Genomic DNA, 19,834 nt, shown 5'->3' with positions numbered 1-19,834 from the left:
GTGGAAAACGCACCCAGGAACGTGTCCTCGTCCAAGAGATGGAGAATGAGCAGGAATGCAATGCGACGACAAGAAAGTGGGCTAAAGATCTCAATGCACGATGGACACGATGCACCTTGTAAGGCGCCCTTCCCCAATTGGCTCGTTCTTCGGGAAAATTTTGAAGAATGGAGGTCTTACCCTACAGGAGACCATCACATAAAGGCCGAAACTGGTGAAACTCCTTTTAGTCGCCTCTTACGACAGGTAGGAATACCTTGGGCCTATTCTAACCCCGGACCCTTAGAGGGGGTGGGTGAATCAATTGGATTTTCTTACTTCTTTTCTCTTCTCACAGTCTGTCAGTTCGTTTACTTAAATCTGCTCGAAACTTATTATTCATAAAGGCATGCAGAATAACCTTTATAAACAACACTAGCAAGCAACATGAATGTCAGTGAAAACTAATGTACCCTACAGAATTTACGAGAACATACTGTACGTCGTAAATACAGTGCCGAATATTTTAAAAATGGCATTGCAATGAGACCATTTAAATTGTCTTTGACGCCAAATTCAAAACATAGTATCGTGCCTTTCTCCAGCGGTTAGTTTACCGATCAGAACCTTTACTTTCGCAGTGTCACTTGCGTTTGCCTCAATTTCCTCAGAACGTACGTTCAACGTTAAGAAATTGGCGATGTATGTGGTAATAAATATGGAATCAGTCGCTCTTTTATAGTTTTTTTGATACGATTTATTCAACTTTGAACATGTTTTCGAGCCATTGCAAGCTCGTTATCAGATGGACGTATTACAAGAACATTATTCTGTGAACAAAGTGCAGCTGGATGCAGTGCTGGCGGAAATGACCGAAATTTAGTAATTGGTAACGAAACTTTTACGAAACAGAAAGCTTCTTATGGTTTGAGTTCTTCAAGTGCACTGCCTTGTGGTATCCGTATCAAATCTCTTCGTATAATGTACATATTTAAGCTATGTATGCAGGCCACAGTGGCCGAGCGGTTCTAGGCGCTTCAGTCTTGAACCGCGCGACTGCTACGGTCGCAGATTCGAATCCTGCCTGGAGGATGGATGTGTGTGATGTCCTTCGGTTAATTAGGTTTAAGTAGTTCAAAGTTCTAGCGGACTGATGACCTTGTTAAGTCTCATAGTGCTCAGAGCCATTTGAACCATTTTTTAAAGCTATGTACAGAAATAAACACAGTATTTAGTTGTACTTGATTTTACACTGATTCACGGAAAAGTAAACACTGGATGTTTGAATATTGATGTGATATATATGACACTTCACTACATCATGGTCTTCGGCATGAGATGCAATATATTACAGTACAAATACATAAAAAAGGTTTTGCATCACCTCGGTTCCGAGAGTTCTGGAACCTGTACAGAAAATTGGAATAGAGATCAACATAAACATCATTTCCGCTCTTTGTATTCCTCATGGAGACCACACACTGCATGTTGTACCGCCATACAGCGAGCCTACAGACGTGGTGGTCCAGACTGCTGTACACACCAGTACCTCTAATACCCAGTAGCACGTCCTCTTGCATTGATGCATGCCTGTATTAGTCGTGGCATACTTTCCAGAAGTTCATCACGGCACTGTTGGTCAAGATTGTACAACTCCTCAACGGCGATTCGGCATAGATCCCTCACAGTGGTTGGTTCAAATGGCTCTGAGCACTATGGGACTTAACATCTGTAGTCATCAGTCCCCTAGAACTTAGAACTACTTAAACCTAACTAACCTAAGGACATCACACACATCCATGCCCGAAGCAGGATTCGAACCTGCGACCGTAGCAGTGGTTGTGGCGTCACGTCGTCCATAAACAGCCCTTTTCAATCTATTCCAGCCATGTTCAATAGGGTTCATGTCTGGAGAACATGCTGGCCACTCTAGTCGAACGATGTCGTTATCCTGAAGGAAGTCATTCACAAGATGTGCACGATGGGGGGCGCGAACTGACGTCCCTGAAGACGAATGCCTCGCTAATATGCTGCCGATATGGGTGCACTATCGGTCGGAAGATGGCATTCACGTATCGTACAGCCGTTACGGCGCCTTCCATGATAACCAGCGGCGTACATCAACCCCACATAATGCCGCCCGAAAACAGCGGGGAACCTCCACCTTGCTGCACTCGCTGGACAGTGTGTCTAAGGAGTTCAGCCTGACCGGATTGCCTCCAAACACGTCTCCGACGATTGTCTGGTTGAAGGCATATGCAACACTCATCGTTGAACAGAACGTGATGCAAATCCTGAACGGTCCATTCTGCGTATTGTTGGGTCCATCTGCACCGCGCTGCATTGTGTCGTGGTTGCAAAGATGGACCTCGCCATGGACGTCAGGAGTGAAGTTGCGCATCATGCAGCCTATTGCGCACAGTTTGAGTCTTAACACGACGTCCTGTGGCTGCACGAAACGCATTATTCAACAAGGTGGCGTTGCTGTCAGGGTTCCTCCGAACCATAATCCGTAGGTAGCGGTCATCCACTGCTGTCAATGAGAGGCCTGAGCGAGGCATGTCATTGACAGTTCCTGTCTCTCTGTATGTCCTCCACGTCCGAACATCACCACTTTGGTTCACTCCGAGACGCCTGGTCACTTCCCTTGTTGAGAGCCCTTCTTGGCACAAAGTCACAATGCGGACGCGATCGAACCGCGGTACTGACCATCTAGGAGTGGCTGAACCACAGACAACACGAGCCGTTTACCTCCTTCCTGGTGGAATGACTGGAACTGATTGGCTGTCGGACCACTTCTGTCTAATAGGCGCTGCTCATACTTGGTTGTTTACATCCTTGGGCGGATTTATAGTGACATCTCTGAACAGACAAAGGGACTGTGTCTGTGATACAACATCTACAGTCAACATCTGTCTTCAGGAGTTCTGGGAACCGAGGCGATGCAAAACGTTTTTGATGTGTGTATTACTCGTACAGGTACTATATTTAAGTAAATTTTGCTAGCTGCAGGAGTGTTTTTATACTGGTAACATAATTTTAATGTGCGTTAACAGTTATAGAAAAGGTAAACGAACTTACTATGCAAATAAAAATTATTTACAAACTACAAAATGCTAGAGTTGTTAAGTGACAAGGAGGCAAATTTTATGCACGAAGATGAATACGTGTTCGTTATTGTTGTCGTTTTGGTGCCAGGATGTCCTGGAATTTCTGCAAGAAAAAGTTAATGAACAAAGTGTATTTACACAAAACCTTTCCTTCCAGAATTTCCATGACATTCTGGCACCAAAACAACAAAGATGACAACAATACATATTCATTCTTCCTGCATATAAAACCTGTTCTCCTTGTCATGTAAAAACTATGGCATTTTGTAATTTATAAAAGGTTTTTAGTTACGTAGTAAATGTTCCATTCCGTTTGTTTACCTTTTATACACTCCTGGAAATTGAAATAAGAACACCGTGAATTCATTGTCCCAGGAAGGGGAAACTTTATTGACACATTCCTGGGGTCAGATACATCACATTATCACACTGACAGAACCACAGGCACATAGACACAGGCAACAGAGCATGCACAATGTCGGCACTAGTACAGTATATATCCACCTTTCGCAGCAATGCAGGATGCTATTCTCCCATGGAGACGATCGTAGAGATGCTGGATGTAGTCCTGTGGAACGGCTTGCCATGCCATTTCCACCTGGCGCCTCAGTTGGACCAGCGTTCGTGCTGGACGTGCAGACCGCGTGAGACGACGCTTCATCCAGTCCCAAACATGCTCAATGGGGGACAGATCCGGAGATCTTGCTGGCCAGGGTAGTTGACTTATACCTTCTAGCGCACGTTGGGTGGCACGGGATACATGCGGACGTGCATTGTCCTGTTGGAACAGCAAGTTCCCTTGCCGGTCTAGGAATGGTAGAACGATGGGTTCGATGACGGTTTGGATGTACCGTGCACTATTCAGTGTCCCCTCGACGATCACCAGTGGTGTACGGCCAGTGTAGGAGATAGCTCCCCACACCATGATGCCGGGTGTTGGCCCTGCGTGCCTCGGTCGTATGCAGTCCTGATTGTGGCGTTCACCTGCACGGCGCCAAACACGCGTACGACCATCATTGGCACCAAGGCAGAAGCGACTCTCATCGCTGAAGACGACACGTCTCCATTCGTCCCTCCATTCACGCCTGTCGCGAGACCACTGGAGGCGGGCTGCACGATGTTGGGGCGTGAGCGGAAGACGGCCTAACGGTGTGCGGGACCGTAGCCCAGCTTCATGGAGACGGTTGCGAATGGTCCTCGCCGATACCCCAAGAGCAACAGTGTCCCTAATTTGCTGGGAAGTGGCGGTGCGGTCCCCTATGGCACTGCGTAGGATCCTACGGTCTTGGCGTGCATCCGTGCGTCGCTGCGGTCCGGTCCCAGGTCGACGGGCACGTGCACCTTCCGCCGACCACTGGCGACAACATCGATGTACTGTGGAGACCTCACGCCCCACGTGTTGAGCAATTCGGCGGTACGTCCACCCGACCTCCCGCATGCCCACTATACGCCCTCGCTCAAAGTCCGTCAACTGCACATACGGTTCACGTCCAAGCTGTCGCGGCATGCTACCAGTGTTGAAGACTGCGATGGAGCTCCGTATGGCACGGCAAACTAGCTGACACTGATGGTGGCGGTGCACAAATGCTGCGCAGCTAGCGCCATTCGACGGCCAACACCGCGGTTCCTGGTGTGTCCGCTGTGCCGTGCGTGTGATCATTGCTTGTACAGGCCTCTCGCAGTGTCCGGAGCAAGTATGGTGGGTCTGACACACCGGTGTCAATGTGTTCTTTTTTCCATTTCCAGGAGTGTATAACTGTTAATCCACATTACAATAATGTTAGCAGTATAGAAACAATCCTGCAGCTAGCAAAATTTACCGAAATATAATATCTGTACGAGTAATATTTATACTGTAATAAATTGTCATATCTATCACATCAATATTCTTTGTAAAAACATCTAGTGTTTACTTTCCGTGAATAAGTGTAAAACCAAGTGCAGCTAAATAATGTGTATATCTGTGTACATAGCTTAATTATGTACATTATACGAAGACATTTGATAATGATACCACAAGGCAGTGCACTATTAAGTACCTAAAACATAAGAAACTTTCGGTTTCGTAAACTTTTAGTCACTGATTACAAAATTTCCGCCATTTCCACCAGCAGCATCAGCACTGCATCTACCTGCACTTGGTCCACAGCATAATGTTGTTCTAACACCTCCCTCTGATGATGCGCCTACAGTGGCTGGGAAACATGTTTATGGTTGAATAAATCTCATCAACAAACTAAAAAAAGGGGCTGGTTGCATAAATCGTCAATTTAAATCACAGAAGCAGATCGTCATCCACAACGGATACACTGAAGTCAAAGAACTGCTTTCTCCAATTTAAATAGTGTGGTTCGCTGTGACGAAGGTTAAGTGCCGTACTGCTCCGGATCGTTCCCTATGTCGTGCTACTACCACGTTACCGGAGAACTTCTGTGCTCTCGTTCGGTGAAATTGGGGCGGTAACGGAGCGCACTGGCACGTAAGAGGGTGAACCAGACGGCAAAAGGTTTTATCGATCGAGTAACGACGCATGTTATTTACAGTTTGGTTTATTTTATGTGAATAGGAACAAGTACTTTATGTGCGGAGAAGTTTTACTACATCAATTAGTGGTGCAGAATAAACGTATAGATAATTAAAAGTAATCGCTCTGAAGTGGAAACAGAATATTTTCGAGTGCCTTGCAGTAATAGACTAAATATTTCACGCTTGGTAAAATGCAACAAAATAAGCACCACGCGAAAATTAATATCTTCTCTCGGTTGTCAGTTTTTGTGCGACACTAAAAGAAGACATGTCTTTGTGCCTTTGGGGCATTAAGGGGAAGAACTTCGATTGTTAAAGCAATTTTTATTTATCTGAAGTTTGTTCTTTATGAAAATGCGACAGGGTCGTAACAAACATACTCATTGGAAAAAAGTAAAGGAAAATTTTGAGTCTACATACGACTCAATTTTAAAAAACAAGGAAGTCGTGGAGAATGCTCCACAGCTCACAACCAGCCTGTAAATATAAATGTAAAAAGAGGTTTGATGACAATCCGTTCAGTTTTTAATATTTGAATCATTTGCTGGGTGTGGCGGTTAAGTTTGAAGCTACTTTCGAAAAATGTTTGGGAATTCTGTTTGGTGAACTTCTTGAACATATGTTTTGAATCTGTAGAAGTGTACATTAAATAACGTTATTTTAATTTTAGTAAACCGTTGTTGTAGGCCTATGCACAACAAACGGTAAAGAGAATGTGCCACGACCTGAACAGTAAGCATCACTGAACGAACAATTTTCACAATTGACTTTTACACAGAGGGTCAGTTTCCTAAGGAGGATCATGGGACATTGCGAACAAAGTACTAGTGGGTGGTAGACTGCAGCTGCACAGTTTATTGGTTCCCCCACACATTTCAGAGCAACAGAGAACCAAACAGAACTTTTTAACGCAATTTATAAGGCACCTTTCCCGACGCACAACCCTAACATTCAGTATATTTTAATGTGGTAAGTTCTGGACAGTCTCCCGACTCCATCACTGTAGAACCTATAATTTATATAAAAGCTACATAGAACTATCATTAATGTAAAGTTTATCAGTTGTTCGAACGTAAAGGACACCAGTCAACAGCAGAAATCCGTAATTTATTGCAGATTTAGATTTAGACTGTAACACAGTCATCATTGGTTTTGTTTCCGCAAAGCACATGCCAACGTCAAGCACATGCTAACGTCAATTGTCACGTGTTTATGCTCTGACGTGGTTATGCCTACATGACTTCTAGTAGTGCACCGATGATGAGTGTGAAATAGTCGAAATCTAGATCTATAATAAATTACGTATTTTGCGACTGACTGCTGTCCTCCCCTATTTTTGGATATTCAACAGTCGCAACGCACCATCGGCATTAAATGGATTCCAATTTAGCTATCAGTTGTTGTTTAAAACGAGTGCTGTGTTGCAAATACTTGCCAATACCACGTAACAGATTTGACAGCGCAAAATGACGAGCAGCAGTGAGGTGCACTTCCGTTTGTGGCAAAGAGCTGCATGCTTCATGTGCCTCGCGCCTGGCCACATACTGAGTGAGAAAACTTTGTGGAACACATCATATACAGACGCCGCAGTAATTGTACAAGCAAACAGAAAAGACCCTGAACGAACTACCACAGAATCTAAACTGCACCCCCCTTCCCCCCTTCACGATCAGATAGTCTTGACACGTTACTCCATGGCCATATAATTTTCGTATTAGAAACGAACACACAACGTTTTGTGACACTGTCAAAAGATGCCTGATAGGAAAGTTTTTTTGTATGTGCCATAGCTGTAAAACCATATAAAGGTGGACTTAATCCTTTACACTTTCCTCGCCAATAGATACATATACAAACACTCGACATATGTAGCGCAAAAGAAGATTATAGTTGTAATAGCGATATCCACAGTTGCAGCACCAGGAAATATAGTGGATGGTTAGTGCGAAAGCAATCAGGAGTATCAGTCACTAGCGACCCGCCGGCGTAGACGTCCTCAGAGACGGATCACAAGACTGGGTAGGGCAATGGTGGACGGGGAAATCGGATGTGCCCTTTTCAAAGGTATTATCCTGGAATTCGTTTTAAGCGAAGTAGCCAAGCTACGGTGGAAGCGTGATAACGCCCATTTGTTGGACAATGGGTGTGATCTCCTCACTTCCAGGGTTTGATCTAGACGAAGATAACAGTGTGCGCCGATGGCCACGGTGGGCGGCAACGCTGCGGACAGCTGAGTTCGCGATTCCACCTGCGACGGCGCTGCCCACCGGGTAGTGTGGTCGCTCCCTCACCACTATCTTAACGCACGCGCGGAATACATACACCGAGCTAATAACCTGCGGGACGGAGGAAGTCTTTGTCTTCGATGGGTCGTCTATGGTTAACTGGCAGGTCCCCAATCGAAATATAGTGCTGTGCAGTAGACAACGAGAGGCTGCAAGCTAGAACTTCTTTTAATGCTCAATTCGCCGGAAAAGTTTTAGAATTTGCAACCCAAGCCTCCTTGGTCAATACGCGGGCTTGGACCGATTCCCCCCCCCCCCCCCCTCCCCATTTCGATTCAATTCCACTGTTTTACCACTGCGTCATCCCACTGGTTTAGCGTGTCAGGATGACAGATAAAAATGGTGCGCTACAAAGAGTTTTAGTTCCTAATGAGCACTGCCTCCAGTAGTAACTCATAGCTACCAGTTTTAACTAATGGAAACTGAGGTTCCAAGAAGAGGCCGTAATACTGACAGTCAGGCCAGAGGTCGACTCCAACTTTTGAGTTACGAATCATTTCCGCACGCCCACCATCACAGCGCAAGTCCTTAAAGGAACATAAGAAATTCTTGAAAGGTGTGGAGGCGTCGCGAGTATGTTTTATGTTAGTCCCACATAAAGGGGGGGGGGGGGGGGGAGAAGGGAGGGGGCGAAGAGCAAATTCCACGCTTATCAAACCCAGACGATGTATCTGATACAGAAGCCACTCATTATTTACGGCGAAGAGGAAATTGGACTAGTCTTCATGCAGATGAAACCGTCACGATCCTTCCAAGATGCAGTGCATCTATTATTTTTAAATATGTTTTTGTATCAGACACACACAATGCCATCATCAATAGAACTGGAATCGTATAAACACGAGTGAGTTATGTCAGCTGTCAAATTCTGGGGCTAATATATCTAAAAAATAAGAGAATTTTTGGCGCTCTAGCTTCACATTCGATGGCAAGACAACCTTTTGCTCTCACTTAAATGACATGAAGTCCACGTTTAAGATTTACAAATGTCCCATTCAATGTTAGATTACGGAATGTAAAGACAGACATGAATCGCTTAAAGTAAAACAGCTTACTCTGTTGAATATGGGGGGCTGGAGGAGTAGACAGACGACGTTGGTTTCACAATTTATAGCCTCTCACTGCCGCGAGGCAAAATATTAAAAACAGTTAAGGCGAAAAGGAATACCTAACTTGGCACATCTAACCCACAACTGGCTGCAAAACGCTAACGAATAAAACAACCGTACGTGGGTATCTCTTTAACGTCGTCACAGTCATCTATATTGTCGCCAAGTAATCATACTACTTACTGATACCAAAATGAAGAGTGACCAAGAGAAGGCCGAAACACTGAACATTTTAGTAATGGACGAGAATCTGTAAACAGTGATCGTACTATCCGTCCATGAAGGAACAGACAACGTGGGCCCGATATATGCAGATTTCCTTGACAGAGTAGGCTTTCGAGACAGTTCTGCATTGTTGCTTAGTGAACAAATGAGTTTTCTTCGACTAGCTGTGTGATCTGACAGCCTTCCTTACAAAACTTAACTCAGCGCGTTGTTCTCTACTTTGGAAAATCGACAATTGTGCTCGAGCTTTCTCTGATAATGTGTTAAAGAGATACTGTATATATAAAGTGGGGATAACGTTAGAAGCTCCACGAGGCTGTAGGAGGATGATGCAGTAGCTAACGCTGAAAGACCTGTAGAAGATAGACGCTTAGTGTAAGCATTGGCGTTAACAACATAAAGTAAAGCATTACGATATAACAAATCGAAATACCATGTATAGATACAGAATGGTGATCCATCACTATGCGTATAACGCGGTTTAAAGTGGAATGACAGCATAGATCTATCAGTATGAAAGGCTCATGCCATACAATTTCAATGGAAACTTCCTTAGGAAATGTAATTAAAGAAAAAAAAGAAAGAAGTGTTTTATAAAAACCTCGATCGATCGGTTCTTTGGCAGTGCTCTGGAACTGGATCCCTATTGGACAGGATTAACAAAGGAGATAGAGAAAATCCAAATACGAGCGAAATGTTACGACACGTTCCTTTTGTACGCGCGATAGCGTCACCGACGTAACCACCGAACTGCAGCGGTTGTCCAACACGAAGAGATTAAATGTCGAAATTCCGGGAACGTAATATCCAAGAAGAATCAAGCAACATATTACTTTCACACACAGAAAGACTGTGAAAATAAAATTAGAGAACATCGAGCTCGTAGAAGTTTTAATAAATCATTAGCGACTGGAGCAAGAAAAAGGCATGAGCAGGGAATTATATTGGTACACGATGTTAACGCCGCCCCGCATGTGGCTCGAGGACTGAGAACGTAGTTTGTAACTTTTCCTGCAAATATATCTGGAAAAAAGCATCTCTCTTTTCGTTGTAAACGCATTTACAGTTTATCAAACGCGGATTTACTATTTGGATGTTCTAAATGTGGAAGTGCACCTGTCTGTCTACAACATCTCGGCTTGCTAAGGTAGTTCATATACTGGAACACACATTCTACAAAGCCTTGATTTTCCTTCATTTGACTTTCGCATATTTCCTCAAATCTTCGCTTGAATGGCTTGAAAAAGAGGCAATTATTCACGGCCGGCAAGTGTTTGCAGGCGTGAATCTCTACGAATTTACTAAATTCCCTGAAACATTCGAATAAAACAGTTTGACGAATGGTAAAATGACAGCTTGCATTAACAAGTGATTGAAACAATTTGACAACAATGGGGTTATTATAGTAAACAGACCACTTGCAGGACGCAGTTCGTGAAGGAGAGGCTGACAAACAGATAGTTCACGTTCGTAAAGGTATTTCCTCGTTTCTGGAAGGCGTCAATGTCTTCAATCACGGCCAGCTGGTTTTGTACTGCAGTCTTGGACACACTGAACTTTTTCGTCTTTGCCTGCCTACTTGGAATGACAACGACGGTCAAAGCAGCGCCAATGTCTGCGTTCTTCGTAATCGCTTAAGATGTCATTCACTCGGATGCAACTTCGAGTACAGACAATCGACTGCATATCGGATTGACTACTTCGTTACACAGTGATAATCCACGAGTAATTCAGTAATAGGTCCTGATTAATACAATGAATAGTATTAAATACTTAAGTTCCATAACATATCTATAGTTTACTCAGAACCTGGAGGATGTACTCTTAATGGTGTCTACATTCACAGATTAATGTATTATCGAATATTAGAATGCTGCTAGATGTATGTATTCTGATACGGTCGAGGCATGTGACAACCCATATTCCGTAATTCAGGACGCTGCGCAACTCCGACGGAATTAGAAACGCAAAGCCAGTGTGATACCACGTAGAAGACAACTTTAACAGAGCTGACAGCTACGTAATTTGCGCAGAAATTTTCGCTAGCGTGAGGGTGGAAGCGATCGTCTTTCCGAGGTAACTTCTGTTCGTCGCACTCACCGACTGCAAGCTGATCTCCCTAATGTGTTCGTGACTTCTATCAGAAAATGATTATCGCCTATCCATATACTACGGCAGAGGAGTGAGTGACTGTAGCCTCCTAGATGACCAAGACAAAATTTCTAGTTGCTGTGAAGAATGACAGCTAGCTCTAAATACAGAAAAATGTAAGCTAATGTAGATGACACTGTAACGTTCGAGTACTGTACAAAGGGTACTAGGAAAGTTCGGCAATACAGCTTTACTTATTTAATTTTTTCGAAGTAATTTCCGCCACGCTGAATACACTTCTCCATCCTCCGAAACCAATCCCTAAACCAGTTCCCCCAAGTTTCTGTAGGGAGTAAGTCACGCTTTTTGTCCCAAGCCCTCAGGAGGTCTACATCATTTGAAAAGTACACTCCTTTCAGCTTAATTTTCATATGCGGGAACAGTGCAAAGTCACATGAAACAAGGTAGGACTGTAAGGAGAGTGCTCAAGTAATTTCAGCTCTCTACCCCGCAAACATTCGGAGCATGGTTTGGCGCGCTGAGCTGGAGCGTTGTCGTGATGGACGAACCAAGTGCCCATCTTTGTCTTCGGTCGCAGGTTCTTCAAAGTTTGGATGACTTTGGGCAGGCACTGCTGAGTGTACCAGTTAGCTGTGACTGTCTTCTGTGTGTACATAATACGATACACAACTCCACTTGATTTGAAAACGATACACAATTCCCCTCGACCTGAAGAAGAAGAAGAAGAAGAAGAAGAAAAAAAAAACTATCATTATCTTCTTTAGTGATCGGGATTTTCTGACAGGTACGGATGACACAAACTTCGAACTTAGTTTTGAGTATTTGTCGGCACGTCATAATAGTACAGTCAAGTCTCGTCACCTATCACGATGTTATTCACGTACTAAGATTGCCCCATAGAAAACCTCTTTAACATCTCCCGTCACCAAGTCACACATCGTGTCATCTGCTTTTCCGTCAGTCTATGCAGCACCCAGAGACAACGAAGTTTCTTTACTTGCAAATGATAACGCAGAATCGAACGAATTGCTGGTGCATTTAGCCCTAAGGTATCCTCTATCTGCTTACAGGTCACTCGTCTGTCTTCGTCTCGCAATTTCTTCACAGCATCAATGTTTTCGTCCGTAACTGATGATCGTGGTCTTCCCGTCCTCTCAGCGTCTTCCACAGTGAAATTTTCTTTTTGGAATTCTCTGTACCACCTGAATGTAGTACGATGTGGACACACATCACCGAGTGCAAGAGTCGTTTCGTCAAAGCACTAGTCTAAGTTTAAATCACGCGCGAAGTTGTACCGAAAAACTGCCCAAATCTCGTTCGTGTTCACAATGCCATAACAAGCATTTCAAACTAACCCTGCTAGTGAACGACTGCACCCACAGACCTGCACAGCGGTTACAATGTAAGTATGAAGTTTTCCTAGATCACAGCAGCAACCGGCCTCCTACGACTTATTGTTGCGTCGTGCTGCAAAACTTCCCAAGTACCCTTTGTATTAGTAGTATGCCGCTTGAGACAGTCACGTCGTTTAAACATCCGGGCGTAACGTTGTAAAGCGGTATGAAATGGAAAGAGGCTATAAGGACGCTAGTTAGGAATTCGAGTGCTTGACTTCGGTTTACTGGGAGAATTTTAGCAAAGTGTAGTTCATCTGCAAAGGAGATTATGTATAGAACACCAGTGCGATCAATTCTTGAGTACTGCTGGAGTGTTTGGGATCCCCACCAAGTCGAATTACCTGAGGGCATCGTGGCAATTGAGAGGCGGCCTGCGAGATCTGTAGTAACCAATGTTCGATCAAGACTCAAATATTACGAATACGCTACGGGAACTCAAATAGGAATGTCTGGAGGGACGGCGACGTTCATTTCGAGGAACACTACTGAGAAAATTGAGGGAGTCGTCATTCGAAACTGATTGTCGCCAATGTATATTTAGCGTAAGAACCACAAAGAAAAGAGACTTCAGGGATTGTACAGAGACATTTTTTCTCTCTATAGCATCTAACAATATTAGCGAACACAATATCAGTAATGGAGGACACATCCACAGACTCAGAAATTTTAATGAAAACAATGTCATTTACTTCCGTTAAATCGATCCAAATCTCAAACTGTTAGCAAGTGATTGTAAAAGAAAGGTTGGAAGTCGCTAATTAAATTAACATCTGCAAATATGAGACAGAATATGCTGTGTTATGACTGCGTGCAGTAGTTGCATAATTTTCCACTTTCAATCTTACTACTGCAACTTACTTTCGGGTATGTTAACGATGTATATAGTCGAGTCAGATGACGAGCGGTTAAGACATAATTCTTATTTTATCCAAACAGTCCGTTTTTCACGGTTTTTCCTGAAGCACTTTTCATAAATGCCCAGACAGCGTCTATGAACAAAAGATTCCTTTCGTCGTATTGTCCTACCGTTTTTCGACTTACATGCGAGGTGTTTTCCTATACGTCCCCTTGAAGTGTAAGCCTTTTCTTCTTTCATCAGCCGCTAAGTACTTTCCTGGAGCAAACATTAAGAACAGCTTCTCCGCGCCATGAAAGGACAGCGGAGGATTTCACGTTGAAATTATAAGGCAAATTCCACATAAAGAAGTGGATTACTGTAGTTCCTTCTTATGAAATTTGTGCCAGGCTGTTAAAATGCTGCTACCAGTGCAATGTTTGCACGATCGCGATAAGCATTTCAAACGTCAAAGACAACGATAACCCCAGATAAAGGAGATGTTGCTAGTCTTCCGTGAGCTTATCGGGCTTCTCGATCAGCGTACTCCATGGGAGAACGAAATTCCCGTACTGACAATGCAATGGCGTCAATGCCAGAAAACACGAAGAACAACATTTTATGTATTATAGGCATTAAAGACAATTTCATAAAAAACTGAAGCAACAGATAATGTTTCTACACTTTATTCTCACACGACTTACGCCCTTCACATGTGAAGATTGTGAGATATTGACCGTTTGAACAACATAAGGACTCCCAGTAACTATCTACTACATTATCAAGTGCCTAACCATTTTATACATCCCCTTCCACATAGCCATCAGCGCCTCAAAAGCTGGCGATACTAGACAGTGGGAGAAAAAAAAAATGTTAGTGCGACAATAAAATAAATTTTAACAGGCTTTCGAGACATCAATAATAAACTTTAAACGTACTTTACTCTTAGGCTTCGTTGAAGTTTATTAACTCTCAACCGTTTTAACCTCGTGATGTGTGTCCGAGATTCCGTTCAAGCACTAAAATGTAGATGCGACGTAGTACAATATAGAGTGACGGTCTCTGAGCTATTTTCTGACTAAATTGCGACCTCTTTTGAAGTTCACAAGAATTCTTTGGACGTGAAGCATCCATGAGAGAGAGAGAGAGAGAGAGAGAGAGAGAGAGAGAGAGAGAGAGAGAGAGAGAGCGCTTCCGATCAATGGAAAAGCGTTTCTTTCCGTCTTCAAGCCTTGTGGAAAATCATAGTCATCAGGTGTGTTAGTGTTTGAGGTTAGTCTACACTAGATGATCCACACAACAATGCAATGTTCACAGAGGACATCGTACCGTAGACTGACCCTATTTCAAACTGTGTTCCTGAGTGGCCAACACTACCCGTTAATGTAAATTAATTAGAACTATATCCACAGGAGGCGGCACGAAGCAACGGAAATGAAACATTTTATTCTCATGTTACTTGGCATACGTATTTTTGTCAGTTTTATAAATGAACTAGCTGAAAAGCTCCTGCTTCGCTTCGTCTTTTTCCATCTGTTTCTGATTTGAAAAAAAGTGCAATTAATCATTTAGTTTGTACAGCCTCTAACTTATTCAAAGTAAATCTGTACAAACTACATTCGTGGTTTGCTTTCGGGAACTAGGACAAATACGTTCAGTGGCAGAGACAGTTGCAGCAAAAAACCCACAACCGTTTTAAATTCACTCCGTGACACTGGAATGTTTGTCATTCTCCTTTATTGATAGTCATACTGAACGCTAATCTTAGCGGAAAACGGAGCCTTTTAAAGCTGAATGGAATAAGCGAAATTCATAGTGCGAATAGTGACTTGCCTAATTCTTTTACGATTAAAAACGTTAAAAGCTTTTATGTAAGAAACTCAATATGTGAGCTTTTCACCCACGAAAGGGAAAAGGATATACTACAGCTACTGTAATATATTTACTGCGCTGTTCTCGCCAAAATATGTACTACTGTGCGATAATCTTCCGAAAAGTAGAAAAATAATACACAGAATGAGAGTAAGTCATTTCTGATCGATGGCAAAATTTATGCACATTTCTGTCCCTTAACGACTGGTAACGGATATTTCAAACAAATGATTACAAAAATTTGGCCAACATCAACAACTTCCAGCAAAAATAAAAACTCTTTGCCTTATCGAAAGTGAATTTGTCCAGATGAAAATACGAAATTAATTTAAAGAGCTGTCGATTAATGGATTGCTAACAGTTTCACAATTAGAATTAACACAGGACGCAGAGTACTGTTTCTGCTTCCAGAAAGAACCCCGGCATACTTTGCCTACAAAAACACAGTTCTGTTCACTAATTAACTTCAGATTTGGAACCCCCAAAAATCAGAAAATTAAAGTAGTTTAATTGTCACATACCATTTTGATGGCTACATGCTCATTGTTGTACAGGTTCTTCCCTGAAAAGAAAAAGGTTAGCGATTAATAAAGGGATACCTAAAGTTAAATATTTAATACAAGTAAATAAATAAATGAGAGTAATTGCACCAGAGAATCTACAAACTGCAGAGGAAGGCAGGGGCAAAACTGACGTGACATTTAAGCTCTGATGTCTGTCGTTAAGTCGCACTCCGTGGGCTTCGCACACCAATGATCTTCACACAGCTCGGTTTTCGTGCTTCTAGTTGCCGAAGGACAAAAAAATATATATATTTTTAATTCTGACCTGCTCAAATGTACATGACATTGCACTATATAGAAACTTAAATGAAAATATTTTTAAAGTCCCTATCATCTGTCGCCCACTCAGGTTAACTACCACTGGGTAGGATCCACAATGATGAGAATGTACGGAGAAAGGCTGTACCGAACGTCACGTGCCGTGCGGATCGGATGGCGCGTAGCGCCTGGCGCGCTGCAAAGTGGAGAACGAATGGGCTAGGCGGTACAGCCTAACACAAGGCGCCACCACGTAAGCTCAGATTCCAAAATGTGACAGAATCGCGCGTTTCTTATTAAAGTATCGGTCACTTAGAACAGTTTTTTTTTTAATCCGCTCCGAACTAATCTACTGATGTTGCTTAGATCGCTTATACCACCCACTCTTTGGTACGTACGCACGGTAAATAAATAAATGTCATGTGACTAGAGACTCCCGTCGGGTAGACCGTTCGCCGGGTGCAAGTCTTTCGATTTGACGACACTTCGGCGACTTGCGCGTCGATGGGGGTGAAATGATGATGATTAGGACAACACAACGCCCAGTCCCTGAGCGGAGAAAATCTCCGTCCCAGTTACGACTGACATTCTGTCGCGCTGACCACTCAGCTACCGGGGGCGGACAGTACACACAGTGTGAAATATATACGATACGCCCAAACTGTGTTATAGCCTCCGCAGACTGAAAAGGATGGGGAAAAACTGCCGAGATGAGGCATTGAATCAATATGTGGGACATGTCTTGATAGTGAAATAAGTAGACCACCACAAAGGCGCATATCCATGCACAGGTCCTAGCAGTATGCGATTTGTGCTTTTACCAGGGGGGGGGGGGGGGGGGGGGGTGAATGTCTTAGGGGGTTAGTATTATTACATATGTTACTAGCTTGGACCGTGGCGTTACCCATGGTTAAACAGTTATTTATAAACAGATGTAAATGCCGAAACTCACTATTCACGCGTATGCGCTGTCAGAAAAGCCATCCCCTGTTATATCTTTAAAAGTACATTATAGGTAAAGCTTATTTACAAAATCATCTATATACAGGTATACGGCCGGAAATTCAAAAAGTAAAGGCACATTTGTGAAAAGCTGCACTTATTCTGATGACAGAAAACTCAAACATGCGTTATTTTTCTACGTAACCTCCCTGGACTTCAATGCAGTTTTCCCAACGTTTTACGAGTTTTTTTTTTTTAATTTCATCAGAAAATACGTTTTTCGGTTGTATCTGTAACCAATTTTGCACCGCAGCAATGACGCCTTCATCACTTTCAAATCTTCTTCCCTGTAGTGCTTCCGTTAAGGGTCCAAACATGTGAAAATCACTTGGAGCCAGGTCTGTACTGTATGGTGGATGCTCCAGCACCTCGGATCTCAACTCCTTTATTGCGACGGCTATCCGTTTGGCAGAAAGTGGGTGAGCGTTATCTTGCTGCAGGATGACACCTCTTCACTGTTTTCCACGACGTTTGGATCTGATTGCAGGTTTTAGTTTCGTACGCAACACATCACATCCACCATACAATACAGATCTGGCTCTAAAGCCTCGTTTACGCTGGGGCGACGTCTTGCTTCATTGTGGCATGCTACGGAAATGTGGCGTGCGTCGTCTTGTAGCATGCTACAACAGGCAACATCTTGCGGCGTATGTTGCATGCGCCAGGTTAATTTATACCAAAGCAACATAATTTGTGCCACACGTGTGTCGGTCTTGCAGTATAAAGGATGATAAAGTATCGCAGCGGCGGCCTACTTGGTACTTGCACACGCAGCTAACAACGGAAATGAAAACCAAAGGAAAAGAAAACGATGGTGGAAGATTAGAGTATTTGAAGAAGGTCCACGAAATAGTATCCTAGGAACTAGAAGCAGACGATGGTACGGTATCTAGTAATGTGTGCTTTCGTCCCAGGCGCGTTAGTCCGCGCCATACTGTTGCCAAAAGGTGGCCAAACGGTGAATGTTCGCACAGGCACCGGGCCGGTCACCACCCTGTGTCAGGGCCCGGGGTGGGACTTTCAGCCCCCAGCTCACCCAACTCTGCGGTACGACTGCTGTGGTATGACTGCCACACTACTTCCCTCGCAAGCTCGCAAGTAAACGGGTGACGCACCTTAGACGAAATCAACAATGACAACATGAGAATGATGATTTAGTTCTAAATGTTTTGAAATGCTTAACTACCACATAACACTTTTTCAAAATTAATAAGCAAACATATTAATAGTATTAATAGTAAGACTGTATTAAAAACTGTGTGTTCGGCTCCACAAATTTAAATTTTATGTAAAGTTTTACTCCAGTGCGTGGGAAATAAACATCCCAGGTTGGGATGCATAAACTCAAGTCAGAGGAGGGGATGGTCTGATGCAGAAGGGTGGAAATCCCCCCCATCCCCCCCCCCCTGCAAATCGCACACTGGGTCCTAGACTGTCACGTATCTCTAAGATGTGTTCTGTCTATCTTCTTTGTTGTATATTACAATGTAATCACGTCTTGCCTGTCGTTCTGGTGTCTTCCACTTGAGTGTTTTAACACATCACTAAGTTCGCAACTAAGGGGTGCCGATCGTCGCTATACTCTGTTAAATGTACTTCTTCCTGGAGCACTTGTGACAATGAAAATAGCATGCACGTCAAAATCTTAACAATGTTGTACAGCTGAAACAATAACTCGCCCGTATTGTAAATTTTTGTTAGGACCACAATCGCAAGTATAAACAAACACGGGTTTTATAAAACTTTCTCGAGTTATCATTAGCTTTTCGGAAGTAGGCAATTTAGGAATCTATGTACGTCTGTGGCATGAGTTGTTTCGGTGGTTTTGAGGACGAAGGAATTTTTGTATAAAAGTTTGTAAGTGTCGTTATGTTTTTAGTTAATTTTATTTGCAAATCTTTGATTTTCCAATCAACTTCATTTTCAACGCTGTCATTACTGTTAATCTTCGCTATAACGTGCCAGTAGGTATTAACTTCGTCTTGTATATTTTGTTTATTTTTATCAGCGTAATCTGCACTGTACAGGTATAATTAATATAGTTTGCGGTAAAGAATGCCTAAATCAGTTTTTTTTCTCATTTTCAAAAATTATCGTTCATCACTCATCCGAAGTCAAGTGTCGACTAAGAGACAAACAATAAGACGGAAACAAAATGGGGAGCGAAGGCGGTGTTTGTCAATGCCTCAAACGCGATATTGGCCTTTCGGCTTATGTCAATGGTAGCCGACGCGCGACACCGCAGGTATAGCGACTGTGAAATCGCGCGGCGCCACATGCCCAAAAGTGATACAAATAAAATTTAATGACACTGATACAGTTGAAGTTTGGAGCTGCAAATACTCTAATGTCACGAAGCTTATGACTCCTCCTCCATTGCCCCCCCCCCTCCCGCCCAAGTCACACTGTTGACCCCCTCCCACCCCTTAACGTGTGCCTTAATTTATGGAGAGCCTCCTATGGTACAGAGTCGAGAGCAGGAAGTTTGAATCAGAGCCTCAAACTGTTCTGTGACCATGTAGCCTGCATATTCTTTGATTTGCGCCACAGTGTATTGGTGC

The 19,834-nt window shown here is 43.2% G+C and overlaps 1 protein-coding gene across 1 annotated transcript in view; it reads right to left on the bottom strand.

The window, feature by feature from the left end:
- The window catches only part of LOC126412200 (casein kinase I), a 302,788-nt gene that overhangs the window by 131,272 nt on the left and 151,682 nt on the right, over positions 1 to 19,834 (bottom strand). The window contains 1 exon segment of the mRNA XM_050081682.1: positions 15,972 to 16,012. Within this exon segment, the coding sequence (XP_049937639.1) occupies positions 15,972 to 16,012 (41 nt within the window).

This window comes from Schistocerca serialis, chromosome 7, assembly GCF_023864345.2.
Source record: "Schistocerca serialis cubense isolate TAMUIC-IGC-003099 chromosome 7, iqSchSeri2.2, whole genome shotgun sequence".
Classification (NCBI taxonomy): Eukaryota; Metazoa; Arthropoda; class Insecta; order Orthoptera; family Acrididae; genus Schistocerca; species Schistocerca serialis.
Note: the sequence above shows the minus strand (reverse complement) of the source record. Positions and strands in the feature narration are given on the sequence as shown.